Here is a 21,582-nt window from a genome sequence, read left to right as displayed (position 1 = left end):
ACATGATTCATGTTTTCAGTGAATTATTGATATTTGTCAGTTTGAACCAAAAATTTTCAAAGGTGCCAAAGGTATTAAGTGTGATACAATTTGTATGTGATAGATCACCCTTGCTACATTGTTCTTAGAATAGTTATAGTATGGCTACCTCAGTGGTACATGCTGATTTACTAATAGATTTGTCAGTCACAGAAAAACTCTAGGACCTATGCAGGTAAATCCGTGTATTACCTCACTGTAGAAGTCATAGCAGGTCCAAATAAATTATCTACAGCTTCGATAAGGTCTGCTTGTATGAAGCATAAAATTTAATCCAGTAAAATAAAATGTTGTGGTAATAATTTTGTCCACTTTGTGTAAGAGAAAGTGGATGGTTAGATTCATAAACTTCTCACAGGAAGAAGACATAACTAATATTGGGGAATATAAGGTAGAGTACTGAGAAACTTAATCAGAAGACTTACTATGCAAGACACTGTACAGTGCATGGCAGTGGGTATGTTCCACCACTGTTAGTCATTTCCTTCCCTTTCCCGCTTACAAGCAGAGCAAGGGAAAGGCAACTATCTCTTGCCTCCATAGAAGCCATAATTTCTCTTGTCTTTGTGGTGTCTGTAAAGACCCTCAGGCACATTGATATCTGGTGGTTGTGCAAGCATACCAGTCAAGGAAAAAAATTATCATGCTAGGGACAGTGCATATGGTATATAAAAAAAAGAGTGAATCTGGCATAACTGGTTCCTGCATCACATTTTCTCTTCCCAAATTAAGCATTTGTTTGTTAGGCTTCATTCTGTTGTATATGCGTGGTGTAATAATAATTTTCTATGGGGCACAGGCATAGAATTTTTTGCATATGGTATTCACTTTAGAGAATGTGTTCAATATTGAAATCAATTCATTTAGCAAATGTGTTCTTTTACTGTCACTGCTCTGATATTTTCCCACATTACATCAGTTCACAATAAGAGGTAGATCGACACCTTGGACTATTAACTTAGTTGTTGGCATTGTTCTTCATAAAATCTTCCATTAGTAAACGTGCCTCCGCATCATTTCAATGTTGCTGCCTTCGTGCTATTGTGGGGGAAATTAATCTGGAATGCATAAATTTTAATTCCATTTCGTCCACTATCTTTACAATCCACAGTGCACTAGGAAAAAGTATTTGTCTATGTTTACAAGTTCACCATCCATGACTATATACTACCCAACAGCAACCTTACATAATTGACCTCCTCCCATTGTTATGTCAAAACTCACAATTTATTATTACACATCTAAACTCTCTTCTAGAATATTACAATCACTAAATCCTATTAATAGTTTTCTGTTTCAGTATACACAAACAGATGATTTCAGAATTAACAAAAGATACTAGATGAAAAAACAGTAAACAGAAAAATAAAGCTCTGTCTATCTCTGACAGTTACGGAGGATACACAAAGTTTGATGCATTATAGGCAAATATTAGTGTACAAATCAGACACAAAAACTTTCATTATGTTTCCTTTACAATACACACTGATCAACATTTACATCCGCAGTATGCTTCAAATGCCAGTTCCCTAAATTTTCTCAACATTGACTCAAAAAGAATGTCATCTGCCCTCCAAGGATTCCTCTTTCAGTATCTGAACCATATCCATAACATGTGTGTGCTAATGAAAGCTAATAGTTGCAAATCTAGAAGCATGCCACTGAATTGCTTCAATGTCTGACTGGTGGGATGTCCCATTGTCAAGCATGCGTACATTCCAACAGAAAAATTTTGGAAAACAGGAGTTCAAAAGAGAATATATGAAAATGGTGAGATAAAGGTGGGAAAATGAGATCAAAATCACACCCCCACACTTTAAACCTGCGAAGAAGCTACAAAAATCGAATTTTCTGAACTCTGCTTTACGTGAGTTTCAGATAGACCATGTTGTCATAACAAGTAAGGATACAAATATTCTCAGTGTAAGAACAAGAGAGGAATTTTTTTAGTCCTTTCAACGTCTCTTGCATATAAACACTAGATTTCAACCTGTCAGGAAAGAAACACACATGAATAAATCACTCATTAATCCATTTTTCAACAAATTATTCATTCATATACCATGAATTGTAACAAACTTACAGACATACTGAAAACCATTATGAGATTATGCTAACCACAAAGGAAGAGAGAACACAGGTAGTGGAACATTGCCTATGATCAGAGTCTAGTAGAAGCAGGGGAACAAGCATTGGAAATTTTAAATGGTAACAAACACCAGAAAATGGCAGGAATTCTTAAAAGTATACAAAAGAATGTTCAAGATTATAAAAAAAGTGTAAACTGGGTCACTTGAAACTAACATAAAAATAACAGGTTTTGTCTATTACTTTCACTCAGTTCTCAGCTGTGTGCCTCTGAAAGAACAATTAGTTTTGGAAGCAAAACAATTCTGATTAAAAATCATCTGTTGAGGGACTGAAGGAAATCAGTACTTTTCAAAATAACGAGTCATGTGCAGAAGACAGAAACTCATATTAGAAGTATGGAGATATGGATACTGAGCAACAGTAATCTCACACAAGCAACTGGCAGAAGTATGTTAAACATTTGTAAAAGTGAAAAAATTACTGAAGAGTGGAAATTTGCATTAATTGATCCTCTTCATAAAAATGAGATGAAACCAGTCTGAATAATTACAGAGAATTTCACTGCATCCAGTTATGTCCAAGATTCCTTAAAAAGCCCTGTGAATGCAACTGGACAAACAAGTAGGCCTATTAATAGGAGAGGAGAGTATAGGGCACGACTTTGCAAGCTAAATTGTGTAGAGAACAGATATGGGAACCAAAGTCAATTTTGCAAAGATGACGATGTGTAAATACTGTGGCAAGTTATGCCAAGTGTTAGAAAGGCTTATGATTTGACAGAAAAAGACTTGATTCAGTATGTCAGAGGAATTCAAAATTGACAGGAAAACAGTGGCAGTTACCCAATAGACATAAATGGGTACAACACTAGACATTAAACTGATTGGAGAAATTTCAGAATCATTTGAAATGCACAACAGTGTGCAGCCAGAGATCCGCGATCCACTCCAACTTAAAATAATTCTGAAAAAGTTATGAAGACATATGGGAAGGAGATAAGGGAATCCAAATCGAAATTAAAAAAGAGCAGAGCATTAACATGGGTGTATGGCTTTTGTAGACACTCTGTATTCTAAGATAATGTATAGAAGCCAAACTTGTCCTGGAGAAGCTTCATAAAATGTCAAAGAAAACTAGTCTACAAATCATCTGTGAGAAAACTCATAATGGAGAGATTATCTGTAGGCTTCCTGTCCATTACTAACTTTGTATGAGGAAGTATCACAAGATTACATACATTAAATATCCAGGAGAGATCATCCAATCACCAAGACATTTATTTATTTATCCTATTCTGACAAGGGCCATCAGGTCTCTTTTGCATTGGACCAGGGTTTCCCACATACATCATAGTTACCTAAGAAACAATTTTAATATGACAAATAGTATTGAAATGATATGAGTGTCTGAAGTGGCAATGTAAGTAACACTGACTATGAACTAATCTAGTTAATAATGACAGTACTAGTAGTATTACAGCTGTTGCCACTAATGTGGTGGTTGTAATAGTAGTAATGACAACAATAATAGGGGCAGGAATAAAAAGGATTTATAAATGTACTAGCTATAGTGAGTTCCATGGAAAGCAAATTTAAGAAGCCTTCACCATCTAAGAATTTTGAGAAAACAGGAAGATCTGGGTGGAGCATAATTATATGCTTCCATGTCAGTTCAAAGAGCAAGTTAAAAACAGCCAAACCTGGGTATTTCAGGACGTTTGTAGAGGACACACAGTGGCGACTTTCTGTTAAGGGATGTGATCTCTATGAACATATTCCTCTTGTCTATCTTCATGATTGTTGAATGTGTGTGACTTTAGGCCAGTGAGGTTATGAGAACAAAGCATACCAGAGTGCATTATGGTAGGGGAGCAAGGTTCCTTGAAGTGAAAGTGAGAGATATCTCCAGGAGGAGGGAGGTTTTGTGGCCAAGGCCACCATGCTTTGCACTGGTCAGTGAATGGTCAACTGAAGACAGGAAGAGAAAGTTCCTGAACAGAGGTAGAATAATCTATGCACAACAACTCCGAAAGTAAGATAAATGGAATGACAGAGTGCTGTCTTATTATTGGTCCTAATGATGAGTAACCACAGTAATATGATGATAAATTATTAAAGTAGAAATAAGACTGTAAATTATCATCTGAATCAGAGCCTTGTGAGCATATTGAAGTAATAGTGAATTAATGAATAGTATTGGTATTGGAGTTATGAGAATTGAGCAGAAAATCAGTACTAAAACTAATCCTAAACAAACAGATAATAATAAGAGGGGAAACTGTTGTAAATATAATATTAGTAAAACAAATTGTTTCTTTGCAAAATAAAGACCTGAAAGTAAACACACAAAATTAGTGGCAATAAGAGTTGACAAATTTGTTAGCTTCTGACGTCCAGACACTCCAGCTCATCTGCATTGTGGACTGATCATTCCTATTTTAGTTCTTCACCATTATCCTGCCATCGTTTGTCCACAAGTTTTACAGCTGAAGTCTTGGGATCACACTGTCCAAAACTTCAGTCTTTCAAAAGTGAGATCCTCGCTTATTGTCAAACCTAATTTCAGGAGTTTCTGGCTCAAAAGCTTGTCAGCTGATAGGGAGTCATTATAACAAAAAATCTATTTTAGAACTACTACTGGAATATCTCTGTGCTTTAGAAAGTACTGCGATTCATGGTCAAACATAAATGACTGAATGATAAGCAGGAAAGAAAAATTCTCAGGAAAATATTTGGACCAGTTTTCTGTGAACGAATTTGGATATGGAGTCCCTTTAGAGAGATTTATAGACAGACAGAAACAATAACCGACAGCTTTAGATAAAATGACAAAATTTTGTGGATGCATCACAGGATGACCGTCGACAGGCTCACAAGGCAGATCTTTGAGGTAGCAAGCACTAGCAAAAGCAATTCAAAATTGGTCATAGGTACAGAAGAAGTTGGACTCTCACAAGATAACATAATAAATCGGAAAAGAGTCAAGAAAGACCATGAAACATACTTAAACAGCAACACATGGAAAACAGAAATGGATATAAATGTTTGGAAGACCACACTACGTGATCAAAAGTATCCAGACAGCTGCCTGAAAAATGGCTTAAAAATTCGTGGCGCCCTCCATCAGTAATGCTGGAATTGAATATGGTGTTGGCCCATCCTTATCCATGATGACAGGTTTCATTCTCGCATGCATACGTTCAACAAGGTGCTGGAATGTTTCTTGGGGAATGGCAGCCAATTCTTAACAGGTGTTGCACTGAGGTGAGGTATCGACGTCAGTTGGTGATGCCTGGCATGAAGTCAGCATTCCAAAACATCCCAGAGGTATTCTAAAAGATTCAGGTCAGGTCTCTGTGCAGGCCAGTCCATTACAGGGATGTTATTGTCGTGTAACCACTCCGCCATTGGCCGTGCATTATGAGCAGGTGCTCGATTGTGTTGACAGCTGCAGTTGCCATCCCCAAATTGGTCTTCAACAGTGGGAAGCAAGAAGGTGCTTAAATCATCAACATAGGCCTGTGCTGTGATAGTGCCACACAAAACAACAAGGGGTGCAAACCCCCTCCATGAAAAACATTGACACCATAACACCAGAATCACCTCCGAATTTTACTGTTGGCACTACACACAATGGTAGGTGATGTTCACCAGGTATTTGCCTTACCCACATCCTCCCATTGGGTCACCACATCATGTACTGTGATTCTTCATTCCACAAAACAATTTTCCACTGTTCAAGTGTGCAATGTTTTTGCTCCTTATACCAGGCGAGGCATCGTTTGGAATTTACCTGCGTCATGTGTGGCTTATGAGCAGGTGCTCGACGGTGAAATATAGGTTTTCTCACCTCCCACCTAACAATCATAATACCTGCAGTGAATAAAGATGAAGTCTGGAATTCCTGTGTGATGGTCTGTATAGATGTCTGCCTGTTACACATTACAGCCCCCTTCAACTGCCAGCAGTTTCTGTAAGTCAACAAACGAGATCAGCCTGTACTTTTGTGTGCTGTATGTGTCCCTTCACGTTTCCACTTCACTATCACATCAGAAACAGTGGACCTAAGTACGTTTAGTAGTGTGGTAATCTGGCTAAAGTGATACCCAATCACCTGACCAAGTTCGAAGTCTGTGGGTTCCGCAGAGTGCCCCATTCTGCTCTCTCATGGTGTCTGATGACTACTGAGTTCACTGATGTGGAGTACCTGGCAGTAGGTAACAGCACAATGCACCTCGTATGAAAAACTGATACTTTTTGGGGTGTCTGATCAAAAGTATCCACATTGTGTATGTAAAGAAATTTGGAAGGATGTAGGAATAGGAAGAAAATTTTAAATTTAGACACTATCTCCTAAAAGTTAATGTATGAAATAGTAATAATGATAATAATGTCATCTGGAAACATCTCCCATAATTATCAGTGTGAGGAGATTAGCAATGGTCATAGGTATCTGATTGTCAGTAGACTTCACAGAAGTAATCTGCAGTAGCAGCTTCTGCTTTTTAATATGCTATGTGTTAGTCTGCAACCCTCTAGACAATATGATTTGTGAAATACAATGTGTAGATCCAAGAATGAGTGAATGAAAAATAACTAACTTACCAACCAACCTTCCCACCCTCTCTCTGACCAGGATATAGGCTACAGTGTGATTTCACACTGAAAGAGAAATTAAATTGATAAATGAAATAAAAAAGTTAAGAAATAAATTCAGCACAAGAAAACAGAGTAAGATTACCCTATTTTACTGAAAGGGAAGTGATAGCTGTGGAACCATATCGTGTGTAGGTTCCAAAAAGGTTATATCCTGGATACGAATAAAGATACAAATGTAGGATAACTTAATGTTCAGATGTATAGCTATACAGCTTTTATTTGCAGGGAACCATTCAATTTATCATGAGTACATCTTCAATATGCATGCATGTGTAATGGGGTACTTTTCACAATTTGGTTTAAGTTCAGTGTTTTCATTCACTTTCGACAAAAGTTCACTATTCCTTCAACTGGACACACAAAAATCATTGAGGCAACAGACTTGTTCCATACTTATTGAAACACATTTGGAGTTCTTGTGCTCAAAGTTGTTTTTTTTTACTTAGTGAACCTTAAGTTACTGCATGGCAAGGCAAACAGATGGAGCCTTCCACAAACCCCGACAAAAAATGACATACTGTGAGATCAGACAAAATTCAAGGTGGGCAGGTGAATGTGAGATGTGTATGCCCCTTATGGTTGATACATAAATAAGGCAGCTTATTTTTTAGAAGTGCTCTTTCATTCAGGTGCCAGTGTGGTGATGCTCCATCCTGGTGAAAAATGATTTTTTTTCTCTGGATAGTTTCCTTCGCATCTATCTTGAAACCTTTTGTTATTTCTATTTGTGTCAAAATATCATGTGTTGTGAAGTTCCTTGCTGTACTGATTATATTCCTCATTAATAACATGAAAGTGTTGCTTCATTAAATTACATAATTTGAATAACAAATCATGACCACCACCAAGAAATGGTTTCTTCTCCCAATTCACAATACTTATCCTTGTCTTTATTATTCATTTTCAATGCAGTTATTTCTTAAAAATCAATTATTTCATATAGTTACCTTAATTCAACTTACTGTCAGAGATGACTCAGTCTTTCATGTTACTGTGAAATAGTTTGTTTAATCTGACACGTTTCTCATTAGGCTATCATCTTCGGGTTTGCTGACTGAATTTCTGGATTATCCTTGATGTTAAAGGTTTTCTGCTAGGCTCCAGTAACAAACTTGTTTTAGTGCTTGCTGTCTACATTCTGATGGCTTCTTCATATTTATTCATTGTATACTGGCTCTTTATAATTGGCCACCTGAATTTATCTGCAGTTGTATTAATCCCTCCCCTGCTGTGAAATGTATGAAAGCACATTCATTCATTTGGAGAGAACACTGTCCTCATGTTGACCATGTTGTTTATTTCATACTTATGATACTACACAAATCTTTGTCATTTATATGAGTATAAAATAAAACCACTTCATGTAATAATTCCTATCGCTTTCATGTCAAGCTGTACTCCTGAATTTCTTCTGTGGATGAAACTGATGTGACATTTAACGACTTTGATGTTCCATGCAGTGAGCTATCTCAAGAGAATGGCATAGTATTGAATGCTGCAGTTGTGAAAAAAATACATTTAATAGCAGTTCAGATAGATATTTTTTCAGTTCTTTCCTTTGCCAGTTTCATCAATAAAAATCGGACGAGTTTTTACATTTTTCTCCCGTACTTTGCCTAGCTGTATGTGCCTGACAGGTGAAAGGTATTTCAGGCATTTAATTTTGAAATATCAAGTAGGAAATTTGTTTTCCAATAAATCAATGTTTCTATAGTTACTTACACAGCTAAAAACAAAATGCTGAAATGAAGCGTTAATTTTTACCTATAATTTTCTTCAATAACTGCTACATTTATGTGGTGTCTCTTTGGTAATACTATTTCCAAGTATTGTTTGGAACATTCAGATGTTAGTGGGTGTTAATCCATTTTTATTTATTTACTGTTTCATCAGTGTTAAATAACCAGTAATTCTTTGTACTATTTCAGGTGGCAGCCTCAATAAGAAATGCATCTGATAGTTTAAGGTACGTTTTTATTATTCACTGCAGAATTTTTCGAGCAGTATAAATTTTTAGTTACTCCATGTGAAAGGAAAACAAACAATAACGCCTAGGGACCAAAATACCATAAGTTATTTTCAAAAAGTTCTGTTTTTGGAGTTCTATTTTTTCTATATATTAACCATTTGTAGTATATACATACAGTATATACTGACTACAGCAACATTATGCATGTTATCAGCGAAGACACTACTATATCTACTATTCTGTTATTGCAGAAGATTAAAAAGATGCTTTAAAATATTACAAGGTACATCAGTCCCATTTATAACAGTGGTTTGCAATAACTGCACAAACAGAACAAAAAAGCCATTTATGATTAACTGTCAATCCAAGCTTCCAATAATGAGAGTAGATGCAAGGTGAAGCATTAATTTTATGTTCTTAAAACATATCAGTTTCTCAGATTCACTCATCACCCTAGAATGTTGTTTACTGCTGGCCCCACAATGCCACAGGTCACCTTTTGTTTTATGGGTTTGACTTGGCAGAAGTTGTAAAGAAAGACTAGTTTTGTCCACATTGCTGGCGTAAGATACAGCAAAGTTTTCTTTCACTTGGTCAAATTCATGCTTGCCCTTCTTCATAAACTTCATTCATTTCATTGCCTATCACTGAGCATGAAATTAGGCCTCTATTTTGGAACTTATACAGCCAACAAACAAAACAATTGAAGTCTGTTTTGAATGTCTAAATTTTCCGCAGTCTCATTTGTTGTTCACTCAATTATATTTCCACTTATAGGCACATTGGAGGTGCACATATAGCTGAAGCACTGTAAAAGTAAAAGTTCAGCATCTTCATATATAACACTGTGAAGTCACTTCAGTATGCACCTGGAACACAGAGCAGCAGAATTAAGAACTTTTCATTTAAATAGTGTGAATAATGTAGATTGGCTGAGTCTAAACCTTCTTCCAATTGTGCTGTTTTTCAATACACCATATTCTGCTTCCTGCAGAATTTTTAGTTTTACTTGCTTATCTGTGCTTTTTGCTTCCTACTGCATGACAACCCTTTCACTTCTTGGAACTCAGTGTTACTACTACTGGCTCTATTTAAAGAATATAAAAGCACATCTCAACATGGAATTGCACTTGTTGATAGAATCTAGTTTTTCACGCTGTTTGTGTCACATTTGTTTTCCTTGTTGATGGTAATTGCTCAACAGTATTATGCACAAAGGTCAGCTTGAGAAACATTAGGAAAAAAGAAAAACATTGACAGTTCAGGTTTAATGAAAAATGTAATGATGCTACAGACTAAAACACAGTTTGTAATTCATGCTGAATGAAATTTGTTAACCAGTAACACATTGTACAATATCATGCACATTACTGCCAGTACTGATATTCTGCTGGTGTTAACGAAGTGATCATCTTAAGTGAATTCATGTTAAGCATGATGTTTGAAATATACATGATGGTTCATTATTATTCATAAGTAAAAATATTACAAAGCAGTTATGTTAGTAACACATTCTATAAAACAGCTGGTTTGTGTGTCTGTTCTTTAATTAAAGAGTGTACTTCTTTTATACAAAAGCGCAGGTGAGGTGTCAGCAGCTGTATAATGCTAACTATTCTAATTGAATATGACATGGAAGTCATACAAATTCAATGTGATGGGTACAGGCTAATGTCCTACTATGTAGAATAAGTAAGAGGAAAGGGTGAGTGGTTATATATCCGAAACCTGGAGTCAAGTTTCAGCCCCTTCAGATTAATGAATGTTGGGGGTGAACAACTCTTTGACTACTGTGTCAGCAATGTGGATTCGGAAACAAGCTTGTTGTATTCACAGTTTACAGGCCACCATCATGTTCTTAAATTTCATAAAGCAGCTGTAGTCAGCTTTAGTAAGGCCACGAAGACTTAACTGGTGAGTCATCTTTTGTGATTTGTGAGAAGCCACTTACCAAGGGCACCTAGAATCCCCTATGTCTGAATATGGGAAATCTAATACAGTACAATTCCCCAAAAGTGCACACATTGCAAATTTGGCTGATTTGGGAGCAAAACGGATAGTGATTTATCTGGCCATGACAGTAAAATGAATATTGATCAGTTGTGCTCAGATCATTTGAGGAAACTATTGCCATCACAGAATTAGAGGGAAATTACAGGACAAATATCAGTAGGTATATAAGAGGCACAGTGTGGATGGACAGTTAAACTTTGTGTTAATAATTTTCCTAGTATTCTTATTCTGTAAACCACCACAATACTGACTGGAAGTAAGAGCAAGGGATGAATAACTCCTTGGACTTAATTATCTTGTGCAAGGTAGAGAGATCTCTACCTACTTCAGAAGACAACAAACTGTGATAGTGAAATATTCTGCTATACTGTCTGTAGTGCACAATCAGATCTTCCTTTGTGTTCAGTAAAGCTCTTTTTTCCTGTCACAAGATGTTCTCATCCCAAATTGTAGCTATGCCTTTTTGGTGTTTGAACTGTTGTAGCCACTGGACCTGTTGTGTAGTAAGGCTGGACTGATGAGGTTGCAAAATCTTTTTTAGGAAAACAATCAATTCTGGACTGACTGCTGTACCTACAATTGAACCAATGTGATGATTCCATTTGGCATCTCCACATATTGCTACACCCAAGAATACATGAGAGTAGTGATAGAATACTATGATTCTCCATTTTGTGAAATACACTATTTTTAGTCATAATGTTTGAAGCTAGCTGGCAATCCTTGCACGACTTCAAAATTTTATCTAGGAACAAGCTGATACATCCTTTTAAGTTCTTTATAATTGACAGAGCTAGTAATTATATGTGCCTGTACAGTTGTGGATAGTTTTGCCTTTTATCTGTCTTGGCTATGAAACTGAGTCAACAATACTGTTCATTATAGTTTACCTACATTTCTATATTCTTATTTATAATAACTTCTACTGGTGCATTACTCTTCTTTTCTCCATATTCACCTGACCAGAAATGTTCTTCTTCCTCCCATGCACCACACTAATTCCCACCATATCAAACTTCAACTTATCCATTTCTCATTTCATGTTCTCTGACTCACATAATCAATCAAGGGACTTCACATTCCACATTCTCACTTGTAGCGATATTGTTTCTTTCACATGATAATATCGACGAGTGTAGCCCCCTCCCAGAGATCTTATTGGGAGGCTATATTGCTACTGGAATATTTTACCCAATTGGATGTCATGATCATTAAACTATACAGCAGAGCAGCATGTGGTTATAACAGGTGTAGTTCCCCTTGTTTTAGCTGTTCACAGTACTAACATAGCAAGGTCATGTTGGCTAATGGTACAAGACCAAATTGTATAATCATCCAAACCATTCTGCATTTACATCTACATAGATACTCTGCAAGCTAGCATATGGTAGGTATGGTGGTGGCTGGTACCTTTACTACTAGAAAGACCTGCCATCCATCTTCATTAACCACATGTTAGTGTGTGGACCCTCCCTAGATATCCTTCCATTGCAGTTTTATGTACTTCATGTGTCTGTTTATTTTGTTAAGGCATGCATGTCACTACACTTTGCCAAGATAAATGTTTCATATTGTAAGTGGGTGCCACACAACTGAAACATGTGAAATAATTTAGCTATTACCAAAAAGTCACAAAATTACTAAATCATGACATTGTGCCGTGGAGATGCTGATAGAATTTTTAATTGTACACTTAATATCATATATTCTCACTACATACTTCAGTAAGTTATTGGTTATAATAAGTTATTTTTTGGAAGTTACACAGGAATTAGGATTGGCTGGTAGAAATGAGGGAACACATACTTGAGGATAATTATGAATAACTAAAATGGTAAGCTGCAGTTAAGAGATATAATATTAAACCCAAGTTCATAAGGGGTAACAGTATGTAATCAGCTTTGAGATGATGCCATAAGTCCCAAATATCACAAGCTTTGTTGTACTGTGTCATTTAAGGGACAAGAACTCCATGAGAAATACCAGAAAGCTGCATATGAATCAGGAACATTAAGTGCTGCAACAGTTGCACCAACTTGAACCATGACTGTACAGCAATAGACTAGGATATCTGCGTGTCACTCACTTTTGTTATGGGAAGGTTGTTCCAATGAGACATCTTGGTATATTCAGTGTTGGAACTTTCACTAGCAAAGTCTTCGAGAACACATTTGATGGTGACTTGGGGGTTGTGGCAGCTGACAGGGGTGTTATTTGATGTTCTACTCTATCCCAACAGAACAAGATAGAAAATACTTCAAACCTAAAGCCACCACCATTCTCATTGGAAAAAAAAACATAAATGAAATAACAACTGTCAAAATATCCCATGAATCACAAGTGGACTCAGTCCCTAGATGCAAACATTGATGGTTTTGTGTTGGAACCACCAAGTTCCACAGTGGAAACCCTAAAATTGTCATCTCCATAATCAATTGTCGTAATGACATAGAAGCTTATCATTGATTTAATTACTACTATATTGCAATGGAACATTAATAGTTAGATAGCACATCTGAAGTAAATGAAATTTTATTTGTAGACAGTCAAAGTATTTCACGTGAATCACTCTGTAAATGTTTCAATACTCCCATGCTGTCAGGGCACAGTATCTGACTGGTTGCCACTGTGGGTAAGGATTGCTGAATGGACAACCTGTGTTTTTGGTGTGTGTGAGACTAAGTGAGGACTGAGATCAGACACTAGCTGTATGAATTCTTAGGGGAGTTAATCAATGATAACAATAGATTTTGTTTTAATTTGCCAAGATCCTCTTTGCAAGAAGCATTGCTAATATTATCCTAAAATTTTGCCAGCCATTTCATTTGTAGGAGATATTAATGTAAGCAATATGCAGGTGTAATGCCAGCATCTCCTGGTGGGTTGTGAGATGAGCTATGTCTTCTAAATACAAGTGCTAGAATTTACTTCAGCACAGTTATTTGTTTTCTCACAACTAATCGCTAATCCTGATTAATTATAATTGTAACCTACACATATACACATGTCAAAAGGAGGTCACTGAGGTGGGTACCACATAGAGCAAACAGGATTGTTTTACCATCTGCTGATATTCAAAAATGCTTACATCTTGCCAGGCTATGATTATTGCAAGGTAGATTCACCACACTGTTGGTGCACTTGCCCTGTTGTGGAAGTAAGTGTCAACCCACAGTATTTACCATCTGCAAAGCTTGGTGATAGTTCCAATGTTGTTCGTCTACAGTGAATATTTAGCACAGAAGAGCTGTCTACATCGTTTCTTTTGTGATGTGGGTCAACAAAAATATGAGTAGCAATGAGGAGGATTTATTATTGTTGTGCTAGCCCATGAAACTCCTGTATCAGGCAGGAACAAACCTAAACACCAGAGGGGAGAAAAGGAGGTAGCTCAGACAGTGTTGATGTAATGCCACAAGAAACCTAGATATGACTTATTATTTTCAAGTAGTGCTACATAACAGCTGAACTAGTAGGAAAATTTCATCTTTATGTGAGAAAGCAATCGTGCCTCTTCTACTGAACCCAGGGGAAAATGATACATTGCACAATAATTACTGTAAGGTGGCCCTCACCAACAGTAAGCCAAATGACAAGAAAAATTCTATCAGCATGTGCCATACCTGGTCTGTAGAATCCAAGAAACTGAGCACTCACATCCAGTGTACATTTGAAGGATATTGCTCCATCCTGAGAATGTGAATGGCTGGAATACGCTGCCTTTCCCTAATCAGATAATATGTTGGAAGAGTGTGTAATTGTGGCTGTGTCCTCCTTGTATATGTGTTGATAGGAGTGTTTGGGGAAAGGCAGTGCCTGCCATCTATGTCATCTGTAAGCTTTGAAAGTATGAGGTGTTTCCAGCCACTTTGATAATGGGCACACCAGGCATCTACTCTTATAATATGGCCTATGTGGAAGCAACTGTGTAAGTAATATACCTACATAGGGCATACTGAAAAGGTGTTTCTTTTAAAAAAGTTCAGCATACAGTACTGTAGTCAGTGGGATATAATATTCTACATTAACTTAGTGCATGGAGATTTTAGACAGATGCCCATTTTACTGAAAGTTTCTCTTAAAGAAAGTTTTCTGGTGTATGGCATTTTTGGCACAGTGTATAACTGTTCTACGCAATGTAGTGATTAACTGCAAAGGTTTTTATTAATCACATAGAAAATAGCTTTTACTGTAGTCTGATCAAAACTACTTGATAGCTGATGTGTGTCACTTGCCACTACAATATTACTACATCCACTACCAGGTACATTGCTTGATTATAGGCCACACACAAACACAGCTGATTTTAAGTGACCTATGACTAAAATGTGACAGATGACAGGTTTTGTAGCATTGAAAAAACTCTTGTCCTAACCTTATCACAACTATGTGATCTGCAGTATATCTGAGAACACAGCGATCAACAATCTGCAGCACAATTGAGATCATGATCATTTTGTTCAGAGCTTTTAAGGCTAACCTCTATGAGCAAACTCAAGACAGAAAAATTTCTTAGTATGTTTCTTTGCACAGCCATCTTCTGCAGCAAAGTTTCAGTTTTTGATGAAAGCAAACTGTAATTTCTCACTGTCATTGGTTACTTGAAACCATATATCCATCAAAAAGCAAAACAGTCAAAAGCAGCAATTAGGATAGAATAATAACACAGAAGTATGTGCATGCTCCTACCCACCCACAGCCATATCCACACTCAAATGACCTCATTGGGAAGCTCAAAGATGTCCATTTTCATTGTGATGGAATGGGGTAGCTGCAGGTGCAATGATTATACCCAGATATCACACGGATCGGCCTTGCACCTACTGCAATTACTTGCTCTCAGAAGATTGTGGTAGGATTTGCTGTACATGATTCGTGCTGATGTCACCATTGATACATTCGTTTGATTCAGTCAAGGATGTTTTGCAACTCCAGGGGACCAGATATTGAGTTGTTGTAAAGATAATTTTGAATTGGAGGCTGTAACTGCATTGGCATCCTGCCTGCCAGACAGTATGTCAATTAGAAAGGGCTACACGTAATCTGTGCTGCTAACAATACACATGTAATGTTGGAATAATTTGTGTGTGTCATTCACATTTGTTCATCAGTCTGAAAATTTATGTATGTGTTCCTTCATTTATTGACCTGACATTATTTCTTATACATGTACAGGTGTTGGCCACATGGTTGATGGCCATAGCACCTAGGCAATAAGAAATGTGATGTTGGTGGTAGTTGGTGATCAATTTGGAGTAAAATAAAATGCCATGCTTTATTGGTTTCAGAAATAAATTGATCATTGGTGGTTTTAAGAATTTCTACCGAAAGCGTAAAGAGTCCTCCAAATCAAAGAAAATTCCACATGGAAAGAGTGATTGGTTTTTATTTTAAAATCATAGATTACTCTTATTTTTTGTTTCCCTTTATCTTTTGGTGGATATTTTTATGTCAAAAGGTAGAGGATATTATTTCTAATAAATGTAATAATTTGGTGTAAAAGATTGTAAAACTGTATTTTAAAAATACTGCAAGACTTTTAATAATAGAATCTATTAGAAAATAAGGGAATTTAGTCAGCACTGAAAGAGACTGGGTGTTATTGAATTTCCTGTGATCATTTGCTGTATAAAAATGTTTCATATTAGGAAAATTCTATCATTCTGGTAGAATGTCATGACAATTTTAAATCACTTTTATTTACTGAATAAGTTATCTGTGGTGGCCATACATTTTTATCTTTTGGTTTATAGGCCCCGATTTTGTGGATTGTGAAATATTGTTTTGTATTGTGTAAATCAACATTTCACACCGCTTTCCTCCTTCCTCAGGTTCATTGAAAGTGCTGGTGACAGCTGTGACATTTCATATCAAGAAGCATTACATCAAGGAGCAGTCAATGACAAGCTGGAGATATATGCAGAGAAGTCAACAGATTTCAGTGTGTCTCACAACTATACCAAAATACAGACTTCACAAGAAGACAGCTTATGTGGCACAAGATTAAGTTGTAGCATCAGGGGAAAGGAATTCCATAAGTTTAACTGTAGTTTCTGCCTACAGAGCTTCCCTTCAAAATACAGACTCATAATGCATATCTTCATCCACATTGACGGTGTGCAGGCACCTGCATTTGTGTGTAAGTCATGTGGTGAGGTATTGCCCTCTGATGACTGCTTGAAAGAACATTTGAGAATGATGGAGGGTGACCAAGCATTATCTGCTACCAACAGTGAGAAACTTGAATGCAGTGATGATCATGAAAACAATATCTCCTTCGAGTGTGTACAAGAAGGAATTGTGGAACAGACTGCAGAGCTCCCTTCATACGAGGTACCCAGGAAAACCTTCAAAAAATCCTTTAATGACATATGTAACACACATACTGTGAAACAAGCTGAAGAGAAACTCGAAAGATGTAATGATTGTGGAATTTCATGTACAAGCGACCACACTCATGTCCACACTGTGCTAAGTGCAAAGGGACATCACAAATGTGTTGTTTGTGGTAAAATGTTTACTCAGTTCTGCAATCTTAAGAAACACAAATTACTACACACTGCAGAGAGACCCTACGAATGCGATGTTTGTGGAAAAGCATTTACTGAAAAGTGCAATCTGAAGCAACATGAATTAATACACACTGGACAGAGACCACACAAATGTGATTTCTGTGGAAAATCATTTACTCAGTCGGGCCATCTCAAGAACCACAATGTAATACACACAGGAAAGAGACCACACAAATGCGATGTGTGTGCAAAATCGTTTACTGACAGGGGCAGTCTCAAGAAACATGAATTAATACACACCGGACAGACACCACACAAATGCGATGTCTGTGGAAAATCATTTACTCAGTCGGGAAATCTCAAGACCCATGTATTAATTCACACTGGACGGAGACCACACAGTTGCAATATCTGTGGGAAATCATTTACTCAGTCGAGCAGTCTCAAGAACCACAATGTAATACACACAGGAAGGAGACCACACAAATGCGATGTGTGTGCAAAATCGTTTACTTACAGGGGCAGTCTCAAGAAACACGAATTAATACACACTGGACAGAGACCACACAAATGCGACGTCTGTGGAAAATCATTTACTCAGTCGGGAAATCTCAAGACCCATGTATTAATTCACACTGGACGGAGACCACACAGTCCAATGTCTGTGGGAAATCATTTACTCAGTCGAGTAGTCTCAAGAAACATGAATTAATACACACTGGACAGAGACCCCACAAATGTGATTCTTGTGGTAAATTATTTAATGCATTGAGTAATCGCAAGGCCCATAAGTTAATACACAGTGGAAAGAGACCCTACAAATGTAGTATTTGTGGAAAATCTTTTACTCATTGGGGCAGTCACAGGAAACACAAATTAATACACACTACATAGAGACCACTCAAAGTATTGTTGAGGTCTGTAGACCTACACATGTTGATAGAAGACCACGTGTTTTATGAAAATTGATCGCATGTGCTACAGAGAGGTCACAAAAAATATGACAAATCCATTTCCGCAGCTTCACATTCGAAGTTACATACAAAATACAACGTATGGAGCACACAATTGATTTTTTGTTGTAAATGCTCCATGCTTTAATTGTTCAGGCTACCCAAAATTTGTGCATTGGGAGGTATCTTTTACTCGATTGAGAAGTAGTTTTGTGCAGTTATCAGGACGCTATATTCTTCAAGAGAATGTACCAGTATGCTGCTAATTATTTGAAAGAAACTGCCGTTTCAATCTTCATGAAGCTGTATCCACTACACAGGCGACAGCAGAAATGTGTTTATTACTCATTCATAATGTAGGATATTTATCTCAAGAATGGAGAAAGATACAAAAATCTCTTGATTATGTGAACATATTATTGAGGTATGCCTCCTTAATAGTATTGCTATTTGTGTGATCAATAATCTGCACACATGTGAACTGTCTGTGGTAGTTCTCCATTAGGAAATAACTGATGGTGGCATGTATGCAGAGATAAGGGAAAAATTATAATCATCTGCCTAGTAGCGTTTTGCTTCACCTACAGACTGCAATACAACAGTGCATCTCTATGGTATGGACTCATTAGTTCTTCGTTAGTTTTTCAGTTGTAAATTGGACTATAAGTCTACACACATCTCACACCTTTCCCGTTAACTGTAGGCTATCGGTTTGTTGCTGTCTAGTTGGTATGCAATAGCATCCCAGATTCATTTCATCATGATCTAATGAGGTGAGCTGGATGGGAAAGACAACAGTGTGAACCATCATGCTGCTAGAACCATTGCAGTGTGATTCTTACCTTGTAATTTGGTCAGTTATCCTGCTGTAAGATGTTGTCACTCTCTGTAAATACATCAAGCATTAAGTGATAAGTTTGCAGTAATGTTCATGTTCTCCACATCTGTCATGGTGCTTTCAGTTATGACCAGCTGTTTTCTTGCCATCTCATATGAATATCCCCCATAGCATGACACTGCCTCCATCTTCCTGCACCAGTTGTGTGGTGCATGTATGAAACAACTATTCATCTGAGCTCAACCATTCACCTGGTCTGAAAGAAATGTCATTTATCCCAACATGTGACACTTCCTTATAGGTATGCAGTCCAGTCTCGATTATCCTATTGGTATTGCTATTGTAACTGACAACATCGTTAGATCAACATGGGAATACAGAGCTGTTATATAACTTGGGGCCTCATGTTCAACAGTCTCTGCTTAATAGCTTGAAACACTCGAGCCTGCTCAAGCATTTTCTTCTGTCTCTACAGATAGCCATCTATCCCATTTTACAGAGCAGCTAGGTTCTGATTTGCTTGTTCTAGATAATGGATGGGCATCCTACAACCTTTGTCAACTTGTGGTTTCACCATCTTTCAACAATGTTCCATAGAGGCTGATGGTAGAAGCATCTGCACAGCCAACCACATTCGCTGCTTCTGAGATGCACTTACCCAGGCACCAGGCAAAACCATCTGCGCTTTGGCAAAGTTATTTATGCCATTTTTTAACAAACTGTCACTAGAATGATAACCACTCATTTCTGGTTGTATAGTTTCATTACTAAGTGACATAGCCACAATGATGCTGGGTAGCAAACACTCCTCCTACGGAAGTGTATTTAGTGATTTGGATTAACAGTGTATCTTCACAAAAAAGGCCTTTTGGTAAATTGTGTAGTAATTCAATTTTTCTGCTTTGTTAAATTTTATGTCAATACACTATTGTCAGTTCAAGTGCCGTATTTATTGTGAAAAATTTTTGTATTACAAAGCTCTGTACATTAATTTTATGCATCAAATCTTTTAATTATTTGTCTGTTTTTAAATACCATGTAACTACTGTACAAACATCAATGACAAAACTGTCATCATGTAGTGTCAGATTATAATTCCGATTGTTTGTAGAAACAAAAGGACAGTTGAGAGCTCAGTGTGATTTCTAGGTTATGAATTTAATCCAAATGCATGATTTTTATTGTAATAAGTTAATTTATCACATGTACTTTCTTTCTAATTGCTTTGTTTCAATTTGATTTTTAGTTGTCTTTTTATCTGCTTTAAACATGATTTCATAGTGTATATTTTCCATAATTACCCTGAGTAAATGTGAGGTTTTCAGAAATCTTTACTAATGCTTTGTCTTATACTTCATAATGTTTGTTTCTGGTCAGTTTTTTCCATTTACTACCAATTTCTTATTGGTGTAAGGTAGTTTGTTTATTAAGTACTGTCATACTTTTAATAACTTGAGACAGTTGTTTTTAAGTGATAGGCATTTTTGAGTTTTGCAACACTTTAAGCTGTGTGGCTTTTTACCGAAATGAGAATGTATCTGTCATGATCGTTCTTGCAACATAATAGTGTGCTGCTATCTGGGCTGTAATATTGCAGTGGCTTTTAAATATTGAGGGCTCCCAGTCTTCACACACTTCATGAGATATTTTGGTTGTGACTTGGAATGAAATTGCATGGATTTTAAATTGTCATTCTCCTTATAGTAATGTTGTTACACTATTCTGTCCAGCTACTTAGTTACATATTTCTACTACAGTTACTGTTGGTACTGCGCTCTTTGTGGATGGTTTACTTTAATCATAACAGATAATATTTTGTTCTCTCAGTAACGCTTGCTGAGACAAAAATCGTTACTATTATTATTAAAGTAAGAACAGAGCTCTGAATTCACAAACTTACAATACTGCTACTCTCATGAAGCTTAAATCCTGAATCGAAACTGTCCTATTTTAATGTCTCATCACTTAAAATAAGCTTGTGTTGATTCTGAAGATTCTGTACAGAAATTAAGTAAAGTAACCCACAGTGATATGTTATAATCAGATTTCAAATGACAAAGGGAATGAGAGATATTGACAATAGTACTTTATTTTGACAAAGTGCCATTAATTGTTATAATTTGGTATTTATATCATAACACCAAAACAAATGTCATTATTAGTAACTGGTTATTACTGCCATCATCATATGATGTTCTTGACCACTTTCAGACGTTTTGTACTGAAATATATCTGGTAAATGCCATAAAGGCTGCAAGGACTATCTTCACATTATCACCATTGCTCTGCCCCCGGTAGCTGAGTGGTCAGTGCAACAGACTGTCAATCCTAATGCCCTGTGTTCGGTTCCCAGCTCGGTCAGAGATTTTCTCCACTCAGGGACTGGGTGTTGTGTTGTCCTAATCATCATTTCATCCCCATCGACGCGCAAGTTGCTGAAGTGACGTCAAATCGAAAGACTTGCACCAGGTGAGCAGTCTACCCAATGGGAGGCCCTAGTCACACGCCA

The 21,582-nt window shown here is 36.8% G+C and overlaps 1 protein-coding gene across 1 annotated transcript in view; it reads left to right on the top strand.

Moving 5' to 3' along the window:
* The window catches only part of LOC126427168 (zinc finger protein 836-like), a 120,216-nt gene extending 102,085 nt beyond the window's left edge, over positions 1-18,131 (top strand). The window contains exons 5-6 of the mRNA XM_050089393.1: positions 8,717-8,754; positions 16,602-18,131. Coding sequence (XP_049945350.1) covers positions 8,717-8,754; positions 16,602-17,994 — 1,431 coding nt within the window. The 3' untranslated portion in view covers positions 17,995-18,131. The remainder of the gene's footprint in view (positions 1-8,716; positions 8,755-16,601) is intronic.
* Positions 18,132-21,582: the final 3,451 nt, after the last annotated feature.

This window comes from Schistocerca serialis, chromosome 11 (assembly GCF_023864345.2).
Source record: "Schistocerca serialis cubense isolate TAMUIC-IGC-003099 chromosome 11, iqSchSeri2.2, whole genome shotgun sequence".
Classification (NCBI taxonomy): Eukaryota; Metazoa; Arthropoda; class Insecta; order Orthoptera; family Acrididae; genus Schistocerca; species Schistocerca serialis.
Note: the sequence above shows the minus strand (reverse complement) of the source record. Positions and strands in the feature narration are given on the sequence as shown.